Source organism: Harmonia axyridis, chromosome 4 (genome assembly GCF_914767665.1).
Source record: "Harmonia axyridis chromosome 4, icHarAxyr1.1, whole genome shotgun sequence".
NCBI classification, from domain to species: Eukaryota; Metazoa; Arthropoda; class Insecta; order Coleoptera; family Coccinellidae; genus Harmonia; species Harmonia axyridis.
In genome coordinates this window covers 14,703,395-14,723,170 of record NC_059504.1, presented here as the reverse complement: position 1 = coordinate 14,723,170, position 19,776 = coordinate 14,703,395, and the positions used below count along the sequence as shown (strand labels likewise).

General features: G+C 36.3%; 1 protein-coding gene across 1 annotated transcript in view; it reads left to right on the top strand.

Moving 5' to 3' along the window:
• LOC123679148 (midasin) overlaps positions 1 to 18,499 on the top strand; it is a 159,712-nt gene extending 141,213 nt beyond the window's left edge. The window contains exons 13-33 of the mRNA XM_045616568.1: positions 1,580 to 1,724; positions 4,363 to 4,574; positions 5,715 to 5,926; positions 6,096 to 8,054; positions 9,545 to 10,118; positions 10,223 to 10,716; positions 10,776 to 10,961; positions 11,018 to 11,442; positions 11,540 to 11,703; positions 11,773 to 11,999; positions 12,089 to 12,521; positions 12,612 to 12,776; positions 12,973 to 13,155; positions 13,242 to 13,619; positions 13,977 to 15,002; positions 15,057 to 15,462; positions 15,584 to 15,889; positions 15,970 to 16,337; positions 16,420 to 16,848; positions 16,964 to 17,326; positions 17,578 to 18,499. Of these exons, the coding sequence (XP_045472524.1) occupies positions 1,580 to 1,724; positions 4,363 to 4,574; positions 5,715 to 5,926; positions 6,096 to 8,054; positions 9,545 to 10,118; positions 10,223 to 10,716; positions 10,776 to 10,961; positions 11,018 to 11,442; positions 11,540 to 11,703; positions 11,773 to 11,999; positions 12,089 to 12,521; positions 12,612 to 12,776; positions 12,973 to 13,155; positions 13,242 to 13,619; positions 13,977 to 15,002; positions 15,057 to 15,462; positions 15,584 to 15,889; positions 15,970 to 16,337; positions 16,420 to 16,848; positions 16,964 to 17,326; positions 17,578 to 18,438 (9,516 nt within the window). The 3' untranslated portion in view covers positions 18,439 to 18,499. The remainder of the gene's footprint in view (positions 1 to 1,579; positions 1,725 to 4,362; positions 4,575 to 5,714; positions 5,927 to 6,095; positions 8,055 to 9,544; positions 10,119 to 10,222; positions 10,717 to 10,775; positions 10,962 to 11,017; positions 11,443 to 11,539; positions 11,704 to 11,772; positions 12,000 to 12,088; positions 12,522 to 12,611; positions 12,777 to 12,972; positions 13,156 to 13,241; positions 13,620 to 13,976; positions 15,003 to 15,056; positions 15,463 to 15,583; positions 15,890 to 15,969; positions 16,338 to 16,419; positions 16,849 to 16,963; positions 17,327 to 17,577) is intronic.
• The last annotated feature ends 1,277 nt before the right edge of the window (positions 18,500 to 19,776 follow it).

The following is a 19,776-nucleotide window of genomic DNA, read 5'->3' as shown; positions in this document are numbered from 1 at the left end:
ACGAAATAAAGTTTTTTGATAGAAATGCTCGGACAGGTCGATTTCTGTTTCGAGGGGGACAACTTAAGATGTAGGTTACGGACGCATAGCGCTTCAACCCTTGCTACTACAACCCTCACCCCCAAATTTTGAATAGGGAAGATGGGGTGAGTGATACCTCATTTGAAAGGTATTTTTATACTGATTTCAGCACAGTAATTGTTTTTTCATTTTATGCATTAGTTCTCGAAATATTCTTAACTAAGTATTTGAAAATGAAGAAGTGTTTTCATGGCACTTGTAGTGTTTTGTGAAAAATCGACATTTTGAGCTTCAAAACAACCATGACTGTGGCTTCCTTCCTAACTAACTAACGCATGAATATTTCGAGAACTAATGCATAAAATGGAAAAACAATTACTTTGCTGAAATCAGTATAAAAATACCTTTAAATTGAGGTATCACTCACCCCATCTTCCCTATTCAAAAATTGGGGGTGGGGGTTGTAGCAGCAAGGGTTGAAGCGCTATGCGTCCGTAACCTACATCTTAAGTTGTCCCCCTCGAAACAGAAATCGACCTGTCCGAGCATTTCTATCGAAAAACTTTATTTCGTCTGTAATCTCGTCTGTTTCGTTTTCAAATGGCCACCCTGTATATCGATTAAACAGGTTCGAAGAGAACCCGGTTCCATAATCAGAAACTATGAATTAAACCTTATCCCAACTCGACATAATTTTCAAACGGAACTCCTAATTTCAAAGTTAAAGCTCATCTGTTCGAAACTAACGATGCTCCTGCAAATATGCTAATAAGAGACATCAAGGCTATGTATATGGCGCAAACTTCAGAGGATTTATACTCCCCTATACAGCAGGAACGTGAAATATACCAAGTGTCTCTTGAAACTCAGACTTCAAGTGGACCATTCACTATCGCTGCTCTACTCGAAATACGACGTGAGTGTTTGGTTTGACTTTTTTCTTTTTACTGCATTCGCCTAGGCCAAAAGCGTATGGTTTCGTCGACAAATAATTATTGGCGTAATTGAAGAAGTTCTTCAGGAAGCAGCTTAACAATCGATAATTTGTTGGTCATTCGATAAGAAATTCAATTATACACCGTTCCGCAACTGAACTGGACGTTTGAAACAGCACAGGTTTCAAGTGGAAGTCATAATGCGGTGTAACGTATAGCAAAGTGTTGTGAATTCGATATGTACCTACTTCATATTTAGAGGATATATAGACAACTTTTGATTCGAATATATATAGATTCATTTGTGTTACAGACACGGTTCTTGCTGAATGAACCATTGTAATAATTCTTTCCGCTGTATTTACAATGACTTTCGAAAGTAATGCACTAAAGACTAGTATAGGTTCAGGGTCGAATAGCGGTGAACTTTTGAGTGTTTTTAGTATTATTTTATACATCCATCATGTGATTTTGTGCTCTGCATCAAAGAAATATCTTATAACAGTGCTTGTATCACTAATGCCACGTCTACGAAAAATACGTATATCTGCGGAAAATGAAAAATTCTTATTTTTTGCTCTTCTTATCGAACAACAATACTAAAACTGTAATTTTTTTTCCAGACCGACTACTCCCGTCACTTGGACGAGCTTTACCGACGTACAGAGACCATCCTCAACGATGGCCTGCGAAGGCTGCTGCTGGAGAAGAAGATCAAGGAGGCCGTGAAGGCGATGGAGCTGTGGGAGTCCATCCAACGGTTACAGGGTAAGTTGGGGTGAAATACGCGGACTCATCGTCCCATAAATCGTCCCTTTCATTTTCTAACGTCTGGGGTTTATCATTTTTTTTTAATCTTCGCGTCGTGGTCGATTCGTTCGAGGGGGGAAGATGGAGGGTTGGACGACCCTTTTCGTGTCACGTGGTTTCTGGGAAGTTGCGTTTTATTCCTTTGTTTTCGGATATCGCGCAACTATAATACTGAGCGTTCCTGAATTGGTGGTATAAAGGAAAATGAGAAATTCCTTGGATAATTTTAAGAAAAAAAGTCCTGTAAACATGGGCATATGTTTTCTTTTCAAGATAGAGCGTGTTTCTTGTTGTCCTACTTTTTTGTGATGATTATACCAATTTAGCAAATCTTTATTAATCATCGCTTCAGATTGGCTAAATAAGTACCAAAACTTATAATTATATTTATTCATCACAGCCTACTAACTAGATATTTATAATTATTTGGAATTTCCTAAGGATTGCTAGAGAATCGTTCGAATTTTTTTTCTCGAAATCGGTAGCAGATACGAAAAAACTACAAGAATGCAAAAATGTGTAATACTGGACCAAATTTCAATTTTATATATTTCTTAACTACCAATGATCCACAAAAAAAGTTCTGGAGGAATGAGGAATATCAGAATAAATATCAACCTGTAGATTTCTATTCAAAATTAACATATCACATGATGAAATCATCAAATTGAACTATCTAGACCAAATTCAAGTTGAATATCTTGTGAAGGTTAGGTACTATGAAAAAATTGACAAAAAATTTAACTTTAACACCCTGAATCTCGAAAAAACAAAGCGTTTGCAGGCCCATGTCTATACTACTATGTTTCTTCTTAAAATGATCCCATTAATCTGTCATTTTCGTTACCTCCCTAGCATTCAAAAGACGATTGCTTCAAAAGTGACAGTTGCGCAGATGGCGGGTTATTCAAAATGAAAACATTTTTTAGAAATCATTTTATATTGGTAGTAAAAAAGATATCGGAAAGAGAAGAGAGTTGCTTCATTGTGTTGATCAAAGAGGTTAACAACTTTAACACACATGCATAGAAGATTTGTTCTTCTTTTTCCATATCATATAAATTAAAAGCTGTGTACAGTTATGTTTGCTATACAACCCTTACTATTACTATTACTGTATTTACCTAAACAATAATGTTGAAGTCTTTAACACCACACGCAAAATGGATCCAGCAGACATGAAGAGCTTGTAATCGTCACAAATTCAATTCTAATCTCGATTCTAATGAACCATCCAACAGGATTTCTGTAAACCTATATTCTGCAACTTGGGATATATTATTAAATTCATGTTACCTATAGTCAAGAATTCTTAGCTTACAACATCGCGATAATCAAAAAAAAAATTGTCAACATTCACTTCCCTTTTGATCTAGGCGATTCACAATTTGTCCCTCAAGAATAAGTGGAACTAATGGAAGAAGATGCAAACATCCATGGCTATCCTGCTATCTTTATAATATCCTTCACCTCCATTCTACGGTGAAACTAAATTATACGGAGTCCAAATATACATACCTTACATTCTCTACCACTTTATAATTACCCCTAGGTTAGGTGTATTACTCTGAAGCTTGAATGTTTGCCTTAAAACAGAGAGACCTTGTAGCAACTTCAATCTCATCTGGAATTCTGCAATGTTTGAATTTATTATGAACTTTTGCGAAGTTTCTATCAACTCTTCGTCTTCTCTATTATGAATTGTTCTGTTGCTGACAAAATATAACCACCACTTTGCTTTGGCGTCATTCGAAATGCGAAAATGATAGAATATGATGCTAATTTGTCAGTAATATAACAGAAATGGGTCGACAAAATACGAAACAATTTTATTCGTGTAATAGTAATTTACGTAACAAGTCCGGAAAATAAGGTTTTTTTGGACGAATAGACAAAATAGACTCGCTTACGCTCGTCCTGGAAGTATGTGAGTCCAAAAAAAACATTTTCGGGCGTGTTGAGTACAATATTTTTTCGGCAACCGTGTAGAATAACTTCTTCAGCTTTCTATATTTTATTGCGATTGCGATCAAAAAGCATGCAAACTTTTGACAACTAATTTCATATGTACTGTCAGCCGTTATCTCGGTTGCTAAGGTAATGATTAACTGCATTTATTAAAAATATACCTACCAAAATTTTCATATTCACAATGACACGAACGACGTGATTCTTTTCCGGCCTAGTCCGGGAAGTACATACTTTCCGGACTAGGCCGGGAAATGCTACTTTCATAGAGAAAAAGCGTCCAGGAAGTGAGCCCTTCCCGGACGGTTGCCGAAAAAAATCAATTTTTTTGTCACGTTTTACTTCTTCAACTGTCGTTCATTCAAATTTCCATTTTTAATATATTATCAAGGATATATTCTTGTTTAATATTTGTAACCATTGTGAGAAGTTGTAAAATAGCTGCCAACTTGAAAAATAAAACAGTACAAACAAACCTAACTCGAACTCGTCGGTTGTACCAATTTATCTAACTCCCAAATTTTCTCGGTTTCTTCCAATTGAGCTGATTAGATTCCATAACACCTTTTCCGAAATCCTACAAATTATTCCATATCTTCGAAATCTAACAATTTTTTCCCTGTTTCAGATCAAGAGATGACAACGATAAAGGAGGAGATTGAATTGTTCGTCCGCAAATTGGACAAACTAAGCGCAGTCTGGGATTATGTAGATGAGCTGAAACTGGGCGCAGTGGAGGAATTGAGAGAGAAGGAGGCGGTTTTAAGGAAGAACGTCAAAGCTGAGAGATCGCTTAATGCCGGAGGAAAGTTCGAATGGGTCGATTCCGTTCTTATAAAGGTAATTGAGACGTTAGATAACCACACTAGGTCTCTATTGTTTAATCCAGTTAAACCCAATCGTTTTTGGAAGGTATGATTTCGGTTTTGAAGTTCGTAGATGAAAGTTTCACTTTGCGCCATCTATTGGTTTCACTCTGAAACTACTCCAATTCATTCCTAAGCCTATCATATTCATTATAATACCCTTACTACTTCTAAAAACAACTTGATATAATTGGAGGTTCTTAAATTCATTATCGAACATAGTTTTACCTATCTTAACCACCCTGTGTAAACTTAAAATCCTCTTTAGATGCTCAGCAATATCTTCTGATATTGTACTAACTTAATTCCGAAGAAGAATCCTCAAGACGTGTTTGTTTCTATGTGTATACAGGGTGGCCATTTGAAAACGAAACAGACGAGATTACAGACGAAATAAAGTTTTTCGATAGAAATGCTCGGACAGGTCGATTTCTGTTTCGAGGGGGACAACTTAAGATGTAGGTTACGGACGCATAGCGCTTCAACCCTTGCTACTACAACCCTCACCCCCAAATTTTGAATAGGGAAGATGGGGTGAGTGATACCTCATTTGAAAGGTATTTTTATACTGATTTCAGCACAGTAATTGTTTTTTCATTTTATGCATTAGTTCTCGAAATATTCTTAACTAAGTATTTGAAAATGAAGAAGTGTTTTCATGGCACTTGTAGTGTTTTGTGAAAAATCGACATTTTGAGCTTCAAAACAACCATGACTGTGGCTTCCTTCCTAACTAACTAACGCATGAATATTTCGAGAACTAATGCATAAAATGAAAAAACAATTACTGTGCTGAAATCAGTATAAAAATACCTTCAAATTGAGGTATCACTCACCCCATCTTCCCTATTCAAAAATTGGGGGTGGGGGTTGTAGCAGCAAGGGTTGAAGCGCTATGCGTCCGTAACCTACATCTTAAGTTGTCCCCCTCGAAACAGAAATCGACCTGTCCGAGCATTTCTATCGAAAAACTTTATTTCGTCTGTAATCTCGTCTGTTTCGTTTTCAAATGGCCACCCTGTATAATGAATTTTTATTGAATGAAGCCCAAGCCATTCAAAGATGAAAAGTATTTAATAATTCAAAGAGTATAACCTAAACTTCTTAATTTTAGTGTCTTCAAAACGGCCACTGGTTGTTGATAGACAACGTGAACCTGTGCAGTTCGGCAGTTCTAGATCGTTTGAATGCTCTGTTGGAACCTCATGGTGTTCTTACCATCGGCGAAAGAGGAGTTGACAAAGATGGTCGTATGATGGAAATCAGGCCACATCCTGACTTCAGGTTGTTCCTAACTATGGACCCCAAAAACGGTGAAATATCCAGGTGAGTTCCCTTCTTGTCGTTCAGTATTACAATTTGTGACATTCTTAGTCCATGTTTACTTACTATACATTCAAGCACTTTATTATCGACGTGAAAAAAAAATTGCTGAAGTTTGTTCATTGCAATTACCCCTTTTACTTAATCATGGCTTGTTTTCTTCAATTTTTAGGGCCATGAGAAATAGAGGCGTCGAGATATACTTATTGAACGAACGCGAGCAAGCAAACGACGAATTGGACCTCAAGAGTATGATCGAAATCAACGGCTTGAAAGACAGGAAACACATCAACGTCCTCCTCGATATGCACTCGTTCTTGAGCAGTTTGATACTAGGTGAACAACCAACCATAAACGAACTCCTGCAGTCAGCCTCCCTGATCGCACAGCTTCTCAGATATGGCGTGGACCAAAAGGAAGCATTCCATTCCACCCTTATCGAGGTGTACTACAAGACCAGGTCCCCAGTGGAATTCAACACCAAAGAGGTGGATCGTGTGTTGAACGATGAACTAGAATCGCAACTATCAACCATCAACATCGATAACGATTGGTACAACGAGAAATTCACCGTCGGTACAGACAATCGTAGGGTTTCTTCTGATATTAAGAAGATCGAGCAACAGTCAGCTCTCATTCATTCTATCCTCAGACGAAATGTTGCCTTGGATGACGGCAACACCTTGCAGTATCTATTGGCAATGTTCTACAGTATGTCAACCCCAAAAGATCTAAAGACGCGTCACAGTTACATCAGACACGTGTTGAGTAGTGAAGACGAAACCCTTTCCAAGATAACGGAACAGATGTTTGAAATACTCAGTAATTCATCGTTCGACGTCCAGGGTCTACCAATTGATCATAGATGGCTCCCAGATACCATCTACTGCAATTGGGCAGGCTCTGACGTTAATACCACGTTACTCAAACTCTTCCTCACCATTTATTATAGCAACGATGAGAAAACGATAGCTGGAAAGCCTAAAGTGGCTCTTTTAGATTACCTTCAAGCCAGAAGAAGGAACGAGATAGGCGATAAATTCAACGAAGTGGTCTTAACCGAGTTCTTATCGTTGGTAGAAGCGTTCGATTCGAGTTTGAAGATGGCTGTGGAGAGGGAGGATCTAAGATTGACAGACGAAGAGGTGATCCTTGTTCTGTATCTAATCAAGTGGAGATTCCTGTTCTCCAACTGCTCCTTGGTGGGTGTTACAGACAAGCGCGAACATTTCAGAATAGTGACCAACGTGAAGGTGCATTACAATTGGTTCTTCAAGTACGGAGTTAAAAGCTTGTTCGAAACGCTTGGACAAAGCGACGATGAGAAGTTAGGTGCCGTCTTGCGCAGGATCAATCTGGTGATGGACAGACAGTCTTCAGGGTTGTTCAAGATCGGGAAGAACTACCAGAAGCACATAAGCAGACCTCCGCCGTACACCGTACGTTCAAACTTGGAAGCCACGGCGGAATTCGACTTTATAAGCGGCTTTTACAACATCTGCGACCGTAGGAACAGTTCCAAGGAGGTCCTTAAGCTGCTCAACGGCGATACCAACATAAGGAACATCCTCATAGACTTGAAGGTCAACTTGACTTACAATTTCGATAGTGTCTCTGAAAAGATGGACACCCTGAAACTGGTACATGAAAAGAACGAGTCGGGAACATTGAAAAACATGGATGATTACAAGAGGGAACTTGTGCCATTCTTCCATTACCTGGAGGAGCAGTTGGTGAGGAGGAGGTTGTCTTCAGGGGAATCACCGACGTTTGAAAATAGTCTGGTGATACCTACAGACCTGGTGGCTACTTGTGTGAAGTTCGCGAAAACTAGGGACGAACGATTGCTTCATGAAATGGTCAAATGTTATTTCCTATATTTGAATGAATCTCCCAGCGTTCATCTGGAGGAGTATCTCGAGGAGAAGGAGGAAACTCAGTACGTCGCCCTTAACGGGCACCATCCTAAGTTGTCGTTCTACCTTGGAAAGTTGTTGATTAGGAACGAGACCGAAGATGTTAACACCACCAAATTGGGTAATTTCAGGGAGTTGATGAACCAGCACAGGACCCTGAACGTGTCCCTGTGGAAGAACGTGAAGGCTTTACACAGCAGCGAATACGACTTCATGTGAGTATTATTAATAAAAGTTCATTCTAGCACTAAAAACTCGTTTAACTAAATTCGGTGAAAAAACTTGATCTTTATATTAAAAGTCGAAGAAATCTCCTCAATGTTTGGGTTCCTAATTTGAACCATGCACTGTAAGAAAGACCGTTAAAAGTATTAAAATATTGTCTTATTTATTGACATCCCCATAGATTAGACTTTCGAGAACGATATACATTAATTCGACCAGAAAATATGTCATTAAATCTGCAAAAATGCTCTAAAATCTCGAATAATTCATACCTATTATCACGTAATGAAAAACGAACTGGTTTGGGCGAACGAACGATGACGTCAATTTGAAGTAAAGACGTGCCTCATTTGCATTTTCGTTCCTTTGCTTTTCTATTGTTTGTCTGTGAGAATTTGCTAATTTTTGATAATCTGAACAGATTAATTTTCTTTACTGAAAGCTAATTGAACACTTACAGGATTTGGAAGAAAAAATGAATATTTAATCTACTTTATATGTTTTTCTTATTCTCCAGAAGCTGAAATTTCCTTCTCTCCTAATAATAGCGTAGGTACTTGAAAAAAAAAGTTTATATCGAGTTTCTTTGAATCCCTTTCTGTAGTTCGAACGAAGTTATTTCGAATTATTAAAATCCCCGAACAAAATATTTCCTCATTTATTCCAAATTAGTGATGGAGAAATATACCTTTCCCGAATAAAAACAATTATTTTCCGCGCTACAGAAACCACTTCATTTCGTTTGTTCGAGTCTTTTTTCCCACTCGGCCAAACAAGGGTTTTTTTTTGCGAGATAACAACGTAAATTGCATTAGAAGTTCGTGGAAACTCTCCAGAAATAAAATACGCTGAAAGGGAAACGCCTCGGGTCTGGTCTAAACTTAGCCAATAGAGGGCGTTGTCACTGAACCCTTAACTTCATTTATTCTTTATTGGTTTATACGTTATGTTCCGAGTCAACACCAAGTTTTCTCAACATCATCAAAGGAAATGAAAAGGAATCATTTGATTTTATCCTTCATTCTTAATGATTTACAGTGGCGGCGACATTGCTCGGAAATATAAAGAATCATTTATTATATAAAAATCAATTAAAGAAAGAAGTTTTGAGCAATTAATACGTCTTTTAAACAATACAAAAATTATTATGACTTTTGATCATTTCACTCCATTTTTGCCGATGGGATCGTTCAAGAAAATGAAATTTAAATCCCCCTGAATTTTCACAAATTATATTTTGAAATATGCAGAATCGAATTAAAAAAATACTGTCCACCGTCCAGAGTTTTTCTTGTAAACTATGACAGCTATTTGCAGTCTAGCTTGAGAACTAAATCCATAAATATTAAAGACTAAAAAACTCTTATTCAAAAATATGTATTTCTCAAAAAAATTACCATATGCAATAATGTGATTTGAAACATGCATCGCTACAATATTATTGTATTTTAACTAATTCAACCATTTTTTTTCTTTCCAGTAATATTGAAACTACTTACATAAAAAATGACCTACAATTATTCGTCAACCAACTTGGATCATCCTTCAACTTGGACTGTGCTTCTTTAACACTCTCTCAACTGATAGAAAAATGTGTTGTCGAAGTTGAAAAATACCAAAACACTGTAACCGGCTCAGAACACCGCGATGCCATAGCAAAATTCGCAGAAACCCTACAAAACTGTTACAAAAACATAAACCAATTGTCCGAAGTCTCCAATGAAAGTATCAACGATAAAATTGGACTCATAGCTACCACCCACGTTCAGCTTGGTTACATGAAACTAACGTTGAATTCCCAACTTCATCTCATTGATCCCCTCACCAAGAAGGCCATCAAAAAGGAACATTTGGAACAGGCTATTCAGGATTTCGAAGGATTGAAAAGATGCTTTGAGCTTCAGAATAAAGTGTTCAGTGCTTCCTCGGATACCACACATGTGTTGCACAGTCCTATCAAGGAGATGATTGAGAGATTAACATTGAAAGCACAATCTTTAGGAGAATATGTGGCTGTGAGGTCTGAAAAGATCCAATACGAGTCTGTGTTCATGGTAAGATCAATTTCTTCATGCAAACTTTAATTTCTAGTGTAAGAGCACTTATTGCGGTTATACCATTTCAGATATATTGAGGTTAATATTATATTTCTTTTTAGGTGGTAAAAAGTTCAATGTCTTCCATCCTTTCTAAGGAATCATTCGACAAAATAGAAGAACTCACTGTGGTGTTGAAGACACTCATTGTGGCCATAAGAGAAAATAAAAATATCTCCTTAACTGAGATAGAGCGGATGTTGTCTCGTTACGAACCCTCAATCAAAGGTTACGAAAATATTATCTTGGAATGGTCCAACTACAGGCTTTCCTATCCCGATATTGTAGAACCTCTACTCAGTAATGTGGCACAATTCTTATATGGGTACAAAATGAAAGTGTCCCTTTTGCGAAAATTATATGAACAATACAAGTACAAGCAACAACATGTAGATATTAGTGAATATATCACTTCTTTGTTGAAATATCCAGTATTGGACAAAAATCAAACAGATTATATGGAACATATCGATTCTTATTCCAACAAGAATACACAGGAGTTCATTGAACATATTATGAGAGACGAAATGAACATGGCTGATGTACAAAATTTAAGGTAAGTTGAACCGTTTCCTTGTTACATGCTGCATTTTTTACCTTATTTTTATCTTCTAGATTGCTTAAGTGCGGTATTCAAGAATCGTTCAACGCATGTATGGTATACAGTAATACCGAACTTCTTAACGAAACCATTTACGAAAAATTCATCAAGTTGATTGAAGTATTCGTGGCCAAGTATAGTGAGCAAGAACAAAGGAAAGAAGAGGAGAAAAGAGAAGCTGAGAGCTTATACAAAATGAAGTAAGTTATAATAAATTGAAAATTCTATAACGATTTCTAAACTGTGTTAATTACAGAACGAAATGCAAGGAACTAACAGAGGAAGAAGAGATTGAGGAAGAAATTAAAGAACTATTCACCAACTACCATTCAGTCGATTTTGCTGATATGCAGCCAAAGGTACATCTAACAGATGATTCCGAACCTGAATTCGGTGAGAAAGGACACACCTGCGAAATATCTTATGAAGATTTAAAATTCGTTTCTGAACTTCACTCTATGCTTGTTCAAACTTTAACAAAATCAGAGTGGTTGAAACCTGAGAAAAACAAGAATGTCAAGTGTAACTTTGTACACCCTCTCATGCAAAAACTGAAAGTTTTTCGCCATCTTCTAGATAAAGTAGTTAGGTCTTTGGATTATAACATGGATAAAGAACTATTTGGCAGCTTCAATGTTTTACTGGGTGTTGTCCAGAAATATGGAAAGGAAGAATCTTTAGGTAAGAAATTCAGTCTATAATTAACTGGCTAACTTCTTAGGTTATTTCATCCATTAATATAATTGATGACATTAATAAAATTGTTCTATTTCTGTAGATCAAGATGGATCACCCACTAGACTATCCAGAAACGAATGCTCAAACTTCTATAAAGACGCAGATGTAGAGGAGGTGAAGTCTTGTTACCACATTCTGGAAGAGTTGAGACTAAGGGTAGATGAACTGCTCGATGAGTGGCCAGAACAGCCAACACTAAAAACGGTAAGTTTCTGACCTGATTTTTTGCATTGAAAAAATACTCAATTTATACAACTAATTTCATATTTTCAGATCAATGAAGTTATAGATAGGATCTACAATTTCAATATAAACAGTCCATTATCCAGGTTTTTGACTGGTTTTGAAATACTGCTGAATAAATGTCACGAATGGGAACAAGTGGCTCACTCTGGTGTTACCCTCAGTCAATTCGAACAGAATATTATTCAACAGATTATCACTTGGAGAAAGAAGGAGTTGGCTATGTGGAAAAATCTTCTGAATTCGGCATTCGAAAAGTGAGTTTAAACTTTACAAAGTCAACATTTCTTCAATTGTATACATCTATTTGATTGTATTCATTTATTTCATTGAATCATTTTCACAGGTTGAATGACTCCAAAGCGAAGTGGTGGTTGTACCTTTTCAAAGTGACGGAACAATTCATAGTAGAGAAGCTCTTCACAGTAGAAGAGTTGATAACAACTTTGCAAAAATTCATAACAACCTCAAACGTCGCAGAATTCCAGATGAGACTGGACTTACTACATACTTTCCACTGTTTTGCCGTTAATTTCAAAGGTTCTGAGCATCATGAAGAAGCTCAGGTTTATCAAAATGTTCTGTGGAACCTTCATCAATATTACGATCAGTTCAGAGTATGTATTGCTATGAAAATCAAGGATCTCAGGGCTCCAGTTGAAAAGAAGTTGAAGGATTACGTAAAGATTGTGAAATGGAAGGACATAAGTTATTGGTCTGTGAAGGACACTGTGGACAAATCCCACAAAATACTTCATAAACATGTTAGGGAATTCAAGGTATGTGAATTTGTTCATTTCTGATTATTATATTTCCAATATAATGCAATATCGAAAAAGAGGTAATTGAATTTTTATTTTGAATTTCAGAGTATTATGATTCAACCGGTATCTAAATTCCTTATACATACTAACACCACTGGCAATAACGACGAAAATGTTGGTATCTGGGACAGACCTCAAAGACATTCGCCAAAGAAATATCATTACACTATGGATGCTGCAACTTACGTAGCGAAAAAATCCATTTCCAAGGTAAGTTTTCGTAGTTATGATTTTTGAAGAGATGTCTAATGACAACAGTAATTTAAGTGTACAAAGCACTTAGATTATTTTTGTTGGTGCAGTGCACCGTTATAGACTCCTTATAAGAATCAAACATAAAAAAACCATTCAATCCATATTCTAACGAATTATAATTTTCTAATCTTCTCATGATATACTTTTTCAGAATGTGGAGGTAACCGCGATTCAAGAAAGTAAAATCCTTTCTAAAATGACTTCTTACTTCAAAAAGTCTCGGACCTTGTGCAAGGACATCGTACAAGCTACAAAATACCCAGAATTAGTAAGAGATATGGATGAATTCGTTTCTGAAGTAATCCAGACTAGCAGCCATCTACAGAAGTTAGAGGTATATATGATTTTATATGGTGTGAATCGAGAAATCATACATCTTGAACATTTTCACATAACTCATATAAATTTTCGATTTTTCAGGTTGACACCACCTTACCGAAAAACAAACAGAAGTCGCAGTCGAAAAATATTTTGCAACAAAAGCATAGAGCTCTAGCCACGCTCTTCAAAACTCTGAGTAAAATCGGTCTCTCCTTCAGAACCGGCATGGTGGAAAATTCGACGAAGAATAACATGGCAGAGTTTACCATCAAACCTGTAGATCTTACAGCAAGCTTCGGTCATATCGGGAACAACAAGAATGATGATAAGATTTTGACCATTTGGGATTCTTGTGAACTCTATTTCTTGAGGTCCCTGATACGTTTTAACACCTTGGAGAGCACCCTGCTGCAGCCTGCTAAAGACTTGGGCATGAATAACATTGAAAGATGTCAAGGATATACAGCTCACCTCCTGGTAAGTCAAATGAAAATCTATTAAATGGAAATGAACTTATGTGTTACGTTATAAAGATCTTCAAAAAAACGGTTTAATCAATTTTGAGAGCAAATACTTTCGTATTTGACACTCGATTTTTTTTATACTTCCAAGTGACGTCATCACTTTTTGCATTGTGGGGGACTCTTTGAATTCTGCTTATTTTTTTATTGGTATTTTTTTCATAAAATATTTATGCGAATTGAAAATATCGCTGTATAATTTAAGAGAAATGGAAAAATTAGTTGGATAGTCAATTTTGTTGTAAATAACATTAGTTTATCTTTTTTTTTCAATTGCATATCAACAATACTTCAATCGATGATTTTTTTTCAGAGTATATCACGAAAACAAAAATCTGAAATGATAGAGATGAGCAGGTGTCTGTACTATCTGAGACATTGTTTCAATAATTTATCCAATTATTGCAATAGCAACGAATTCTTGGAAATTGAATATCTAGAAAACTTGAGTAACATAATGAAAAAACTAACAATTGTTTCAAAACAATACGAGATTATATTGAACACCTTACCTGAGGAAGATTCCTTGAATGTAACTCAGATTCAAGTAATCGAACTCGAAGCCAAATATGATTTTCCCAAGTACAAGTATGACTCTAATTGGAATAAATTGCTTTCTTCAATTAAATCAATCATAGAGCACTCGAATAAAATACAAACCATTATTGCAAGATGTATCTCCAAAGTTCCCTGTTTGGACTTCCAATTGAAGCAGTCTAAGTTGATTCCTGCAGAAGATGGTCATCTCATTCCATCTCTCTTAGAAGTTATTCTTGAGAAATCTAAAGATATTTTAGCATTCATCTCTGATACTCACCTTCAGAACAGCTTGACTTGGTTGTCTGACCAGGTAACAGAAGCAAAAAATAATTTCGAATTGAAAAATTCTCCAAACACATCTGCACAGTCAGATTTGAAAAAACTTACAGCTAATGTTGAGAACAGCTCATTAAAAATTCTACTTGTATTCCAAGAAATATACAAAAAATATTCACAGTTAGCGAAGACTAGTTGTTCGAAGGAAGAAAAAGATGAAGAACAGAATGATTTAGAAGACGAACACTTGAAAACAATGTTGGTGGAAAATTTGTTGACCGATGTTAAACAACTGGATTCGAAGAATGTTTTAAAATCTGTAAAGAAAGTTACAGAAAGTCTTTTATCTGGAAATACTCCTCTTAGTGAAGATAGTAAAGTTATAGCCAGTCAATATTTATCCTTACTAGAGCAGATCATTTTGCTATATCAATATTTCTTGACCCAACAAGTTTCATCCTACAGAGTAACTTGTAAGCTCAATTCTATTCTCCTGAATATCTTCATTGATTTAGCAGGAAAGGTAAGAATTTTTTTTTATTTGAAAAACGGAATAGTACAACTTGTCATTTTTCAGGGATTCTGTGTGCCTCCCGAACTTTCTGACGAAACAGAGGAACAAGGACCAGGCAAGCCATCTGGTGGCATGGGTCTTGGAGATGGTCAAGGAGAAAAAGATGTTTCTGATAAAATAGAGTCCGAAGATCAATTGGATGACGCTCAAGTTGAAGGCAAAGAGAAGGAGGATAAAGATGAAGATCCTGATTGCAAGGAAGAGGACAATGCTATTGAGAGATCAGAAGACTTTGAAGGTAAAATACAAGATGTAGAAAAGAATGAAAATGATGATAGTGATGAGGAAGAGGACAATGACGATGCGGAAGAAATGATGGATAAAACGGAAAAGGGTAGCAATAAGTTGGAGAAAGAGATATGGGAGTCAGATCAAGAGGATGAGGGAGAAGGAAGCGATGAAGAAGATGGTAAGCAAATTTTTCTGCTCCTTTATCTTATCTTCATTGACTTTGGAACTAACTAAGGAGCTGTAACTTGATATAGGTCACAAGATTTTGATAACTCTGATCATACTTCGGTTTTTTGCAGGAAATCAAGAAGATACTGGCAAAGGAGAAGAAGAAAGTCAATCTCAAATGGGTGCAAATGAAGATGATCAAAAACAGAATAAGGAAAAAGATAAAAAGGCTGGTGAGAACCAACTGGGTCAGAAGGACGACATAGATGAAATGCAAGAACCTGAATATGATGAACAAATTGATCCGTACCATACAAACTTCGAAGAACCACCTGAACCAGAGCCAATGGATCTGCCAGATGACTTGCAACTAGATGAGGGCGAAGACAAAGAAGAACAGCAGGAAGAAAACCCATTCGACATTGATACTATGAAAGGTAAAATATAATAATAACTTTTTTATAAATATAAAACTCTCCAATGAACAATATTTCTACATTCTATTTTTATTTATCAGAACAAACTATGCCAGAATACCCAGAAGAGGAAACCGCTGAGGAAAGTGAGGAAAAACAAAATGATGAAGTAAAAGATTTTGACAGTGATGACGAAGAAATAAAGAAGGGAGATAAAGAAGATGATCCTCAAGATGACTCAAATGGCCAAGAAGATGAGAAAGAAAATGACGAAGCTGAAAATAAAACAGAAGAACAGGAAGATGTGGAGATGGAAGAAAATTCAGGAGAAGCAATTGAGATGGAGGATAATCCAGAAAAAGAAAAAGAGGAAGCAGGAGATGAAAAAACGGAAGCTGCAGATCAGACCCAAAGCCAAGAAGACGGCGTGGAGGCTATGGAAACTGAAGACGCAAGTGCTGCAGATAAGGTATGAATAACTATATGCAATGAAATTTTTACTATAAGTTACAATAATATTGATCTCATATTTTCATATCATCTTCTTACAGACTCAAGGAGCTGAATCTGACAATAAAAGTAGTCAGCCTATTGATGAATTACAGCAGGAAGAAAAACCTGATCAAGATGGTATGGGCCAGTCTCAGATGGAGGAAAGTCAAAGTGGTCATTCTACACAAACTGACAAACCTCAAGAAACAGATAGCAGTAATAAAGATCAAAAAGACTTGAAACGTAAAGAGAGACCTGGTGAGTCAGACACTCAGAGAAGTTTGGGAGATATAAATGAACCGGTGCAGAAGAAATTGAAAGCCATGGATTTCAAAAATAATGAAGAAGACCAAACGTCCAAACAACCGGAAGAAGATAAAAACGCGAAAGCAGAAATGTACCAACACATTAAAGATGCTAGGGAAGATGCAACGCAGGTCTTAGATGTAGCAACTGAGGAACAGGCTAAGGCTCAAAAGGAACAAACGGTACGTTGAGTTTTATTATTTCAATGAACATTTCCTCTTCCTTCAATTCATTCATCCCCACTTAAATAATGATTTTCCTTCAAAAAAATGTCTATCAATTCTTGTGTATTAATAGGTACCAAATGAAGAAGAAGAGGAAGCTGAACAGCCAACTGAGTCATCTCAAGATCTTCCCGAGGATGAAGACAAAGATATGGAAGTAGTAGAAGGGATCAAACAAAAACATGAAAAAGTTGAGAACCAAAAGGACAAGAAGAAGGACGCTAAATCCCATCCAGAAGGTGATGTTCTCGAAGAGATAGAAAAGATAAACGTTGATGGTGAATATATTGAGGCTGCTACTTGTGCAAGACCGCCAGTATCTTCCCATCACACTCTTTTCGAAGAAGAAAAAATTAAAGTAGACGCAGGTTTATCGATTGAAGATATGAATTCTTTGAGAATGGAGGTAGAGGACCAAATGGCGTCTTGGTATGAGGTGAGTAAAATAATTTTTAGAGAAAAATGTATACATAGGTCACTTCAAAGGGTTTTTATGCAACTCTGTCAAGCTTGTGATGAAGCACATCAAGGTTAGGTTCAAGCATTTATAGGCGTCTCAAAGTTGCTCCAAGTTCCATAGGCGCGCTTCATTGCAATTTCTTTTATTCAGGATTTTCTTGAATCATTATTTGAAGTTTTTCTCTTAAAGTTTAACTTTTTCATTTTAACTAATCGATTTTCTTTCAGCCTCCTTCTGATGTTGATGCAGAACAAACTTGGCAGAAAATATCTTCGGTGACATCTTCATTGGCCCAAGAACTTTCCGAACAGTTGAGACTTGTCCTAGAGCCAACTCAAGCAAGCAGACTGAAGGGCGATTACAGGACAGGACGTAGGATAAACATGAGAAAAGTGATTCCTTACATCGCGTCACAATTCAGAAAAGACAAAATATGGCTTCGAAGAACCAAACCTTCCAAGAGAGAGTATCAAATTGTTTTGGCGATTGACGATTCCTCCAGTATGGCCTATAGAAAATCGAAAGAAATGACGTTCGAGAGTGTAGCTTTGATTTCGAAAGCTCTCACATTACTGGAAAGTGGACAACTTTCTGTTTTGAGTTTTGGAGAGCGTACCGAAGTCCTTCATAAATTAACTGATCAATTCACAGAAAAAAGCGGTATTAAATTGCTGCAGAAATTCAAGTTCGATCAAAAGCAGACCTGTTTGTCGAAAATGGTGGACTTTGCTACGGAAATGTTGAGTACTTCCCAAACCCAAACTAACAGTTTGACAGCGAAGTTGTTGATTATACTGAGCGATGGGGTAGGTGTATCTTTGGATGGTGAAATCAGACAAGCGGTCAGAAGAGGAAAATTGGCGAATATTTTCACGGTTTATGTTATTATCGAAAATCCAGATAATAAGCATTCAGTGTTTGATATCAGAGCACCATCCTTCAAAGACGGAAAGTGGGTGATTGAAAACTATATGGATCTTTTTCCATTTTCATTCTATATTCTCGTTCGGGATTTAGTTTCTCTCCCGAACGTCTTGAGTGATGCACTCCGTCAGTGGTTTGAAATGGTTTCTACAATGGATAAATGAATCTTTGCATTTTATTGGTCTACATATTGTATTATATTTATTAATAAATGATGTTAAGTAATCAGAGTTTCAGTTTCCCAAAGAATCAAATCGAAAATTTTAGAAAAAAAGGATTTCGTTCCAAGATCAGGAAGATCATTACACCACACAAGAGAAATCTTTCGTTGAAATATATAGCGTATTCGACTGGCTGCACCAGTTCAAAATAATTCTAGCTAATTATGTCATTTAGCTCTACAAATATTCGAATTAATTCGCACTGGTGCAACTAGTCGAATACGCTAATAGATGAATTGCAAAATACTTTGCATAAAGCAACATCTGTTTAACATCAACCACAACACTTTAAGTAGAAGCTGTCTTAAAACACTTATGACAATTTTTTTATTTGTGTTCCAAGTGCACATGTTTTTTTTTTTTTTTTTTGGAATATCGATTTCTAATCAAAGAGCAAAAGACATCTCTTCCAATATTCTGCCAATGGGTGTAGTACCATAGTATAAGGAATTTTCTTCTTTATACTATGGTAGTACTATGCTTACGTCCTTCACTCCAAAAAAAAAATGGCCCTCCACAGAACGTAATTTAGTTTAGTAATTTAGACAGAGCCGTCGCTAGCCAATCTGCCTCCCCTAAGCAAAAACACATTTTGCCGCCTTATTAAAAGTCAACTTCGCAGAATACAAAAAATTCATGTTGTATAATCAAGGAGATGAAAAAATTAAAATATTTTTGAGAAATTTTATTATTTTGGTTAATTTGTATGGATGTTTCTTCATTGAAAGATGCTCCATTTTGGATATATATTATGCGATATTGAGGAAGTTTTAGGTTGCAGATGCAAAATTAGGCTTCCATAGAAGATTGTTGTCTATGCTAAGCATACCATTCTTATTTTTTTAGGATTACACTCAATGGTGCCTTCTAGGAATAGGAGCTCAAAATCGGTTTTGCCGAGGATGTACAGGATTCTATACGTGTTGGCCGCGGGAATAATTCGTTCAGTAAAATGCATATAGATGGTTTATAGACAAAATTTTAGATTTTCTAGGGTGTTCCATTTAAAAAACACCAACTCTCCATATCCATATATCTAAAACGGTAATTAATTTCTAATGATTCTAATGTAATGAGTATCATATAAACCATAAAAAAATTAATGAACATTTCAGAATTTTTCGAATAACACGAACAAAAACAAAGATATAGCGAAATATTTGGAACTTTTGAGAAGAAATGTTTATAATCTGATATCTTATTATTTCGAAAAAGAGGTCGGTCGTCCTTTTTATTTTGGGCGTTTTATTTCAGTATATAATTAGTTGGCTCTTTCCCAGC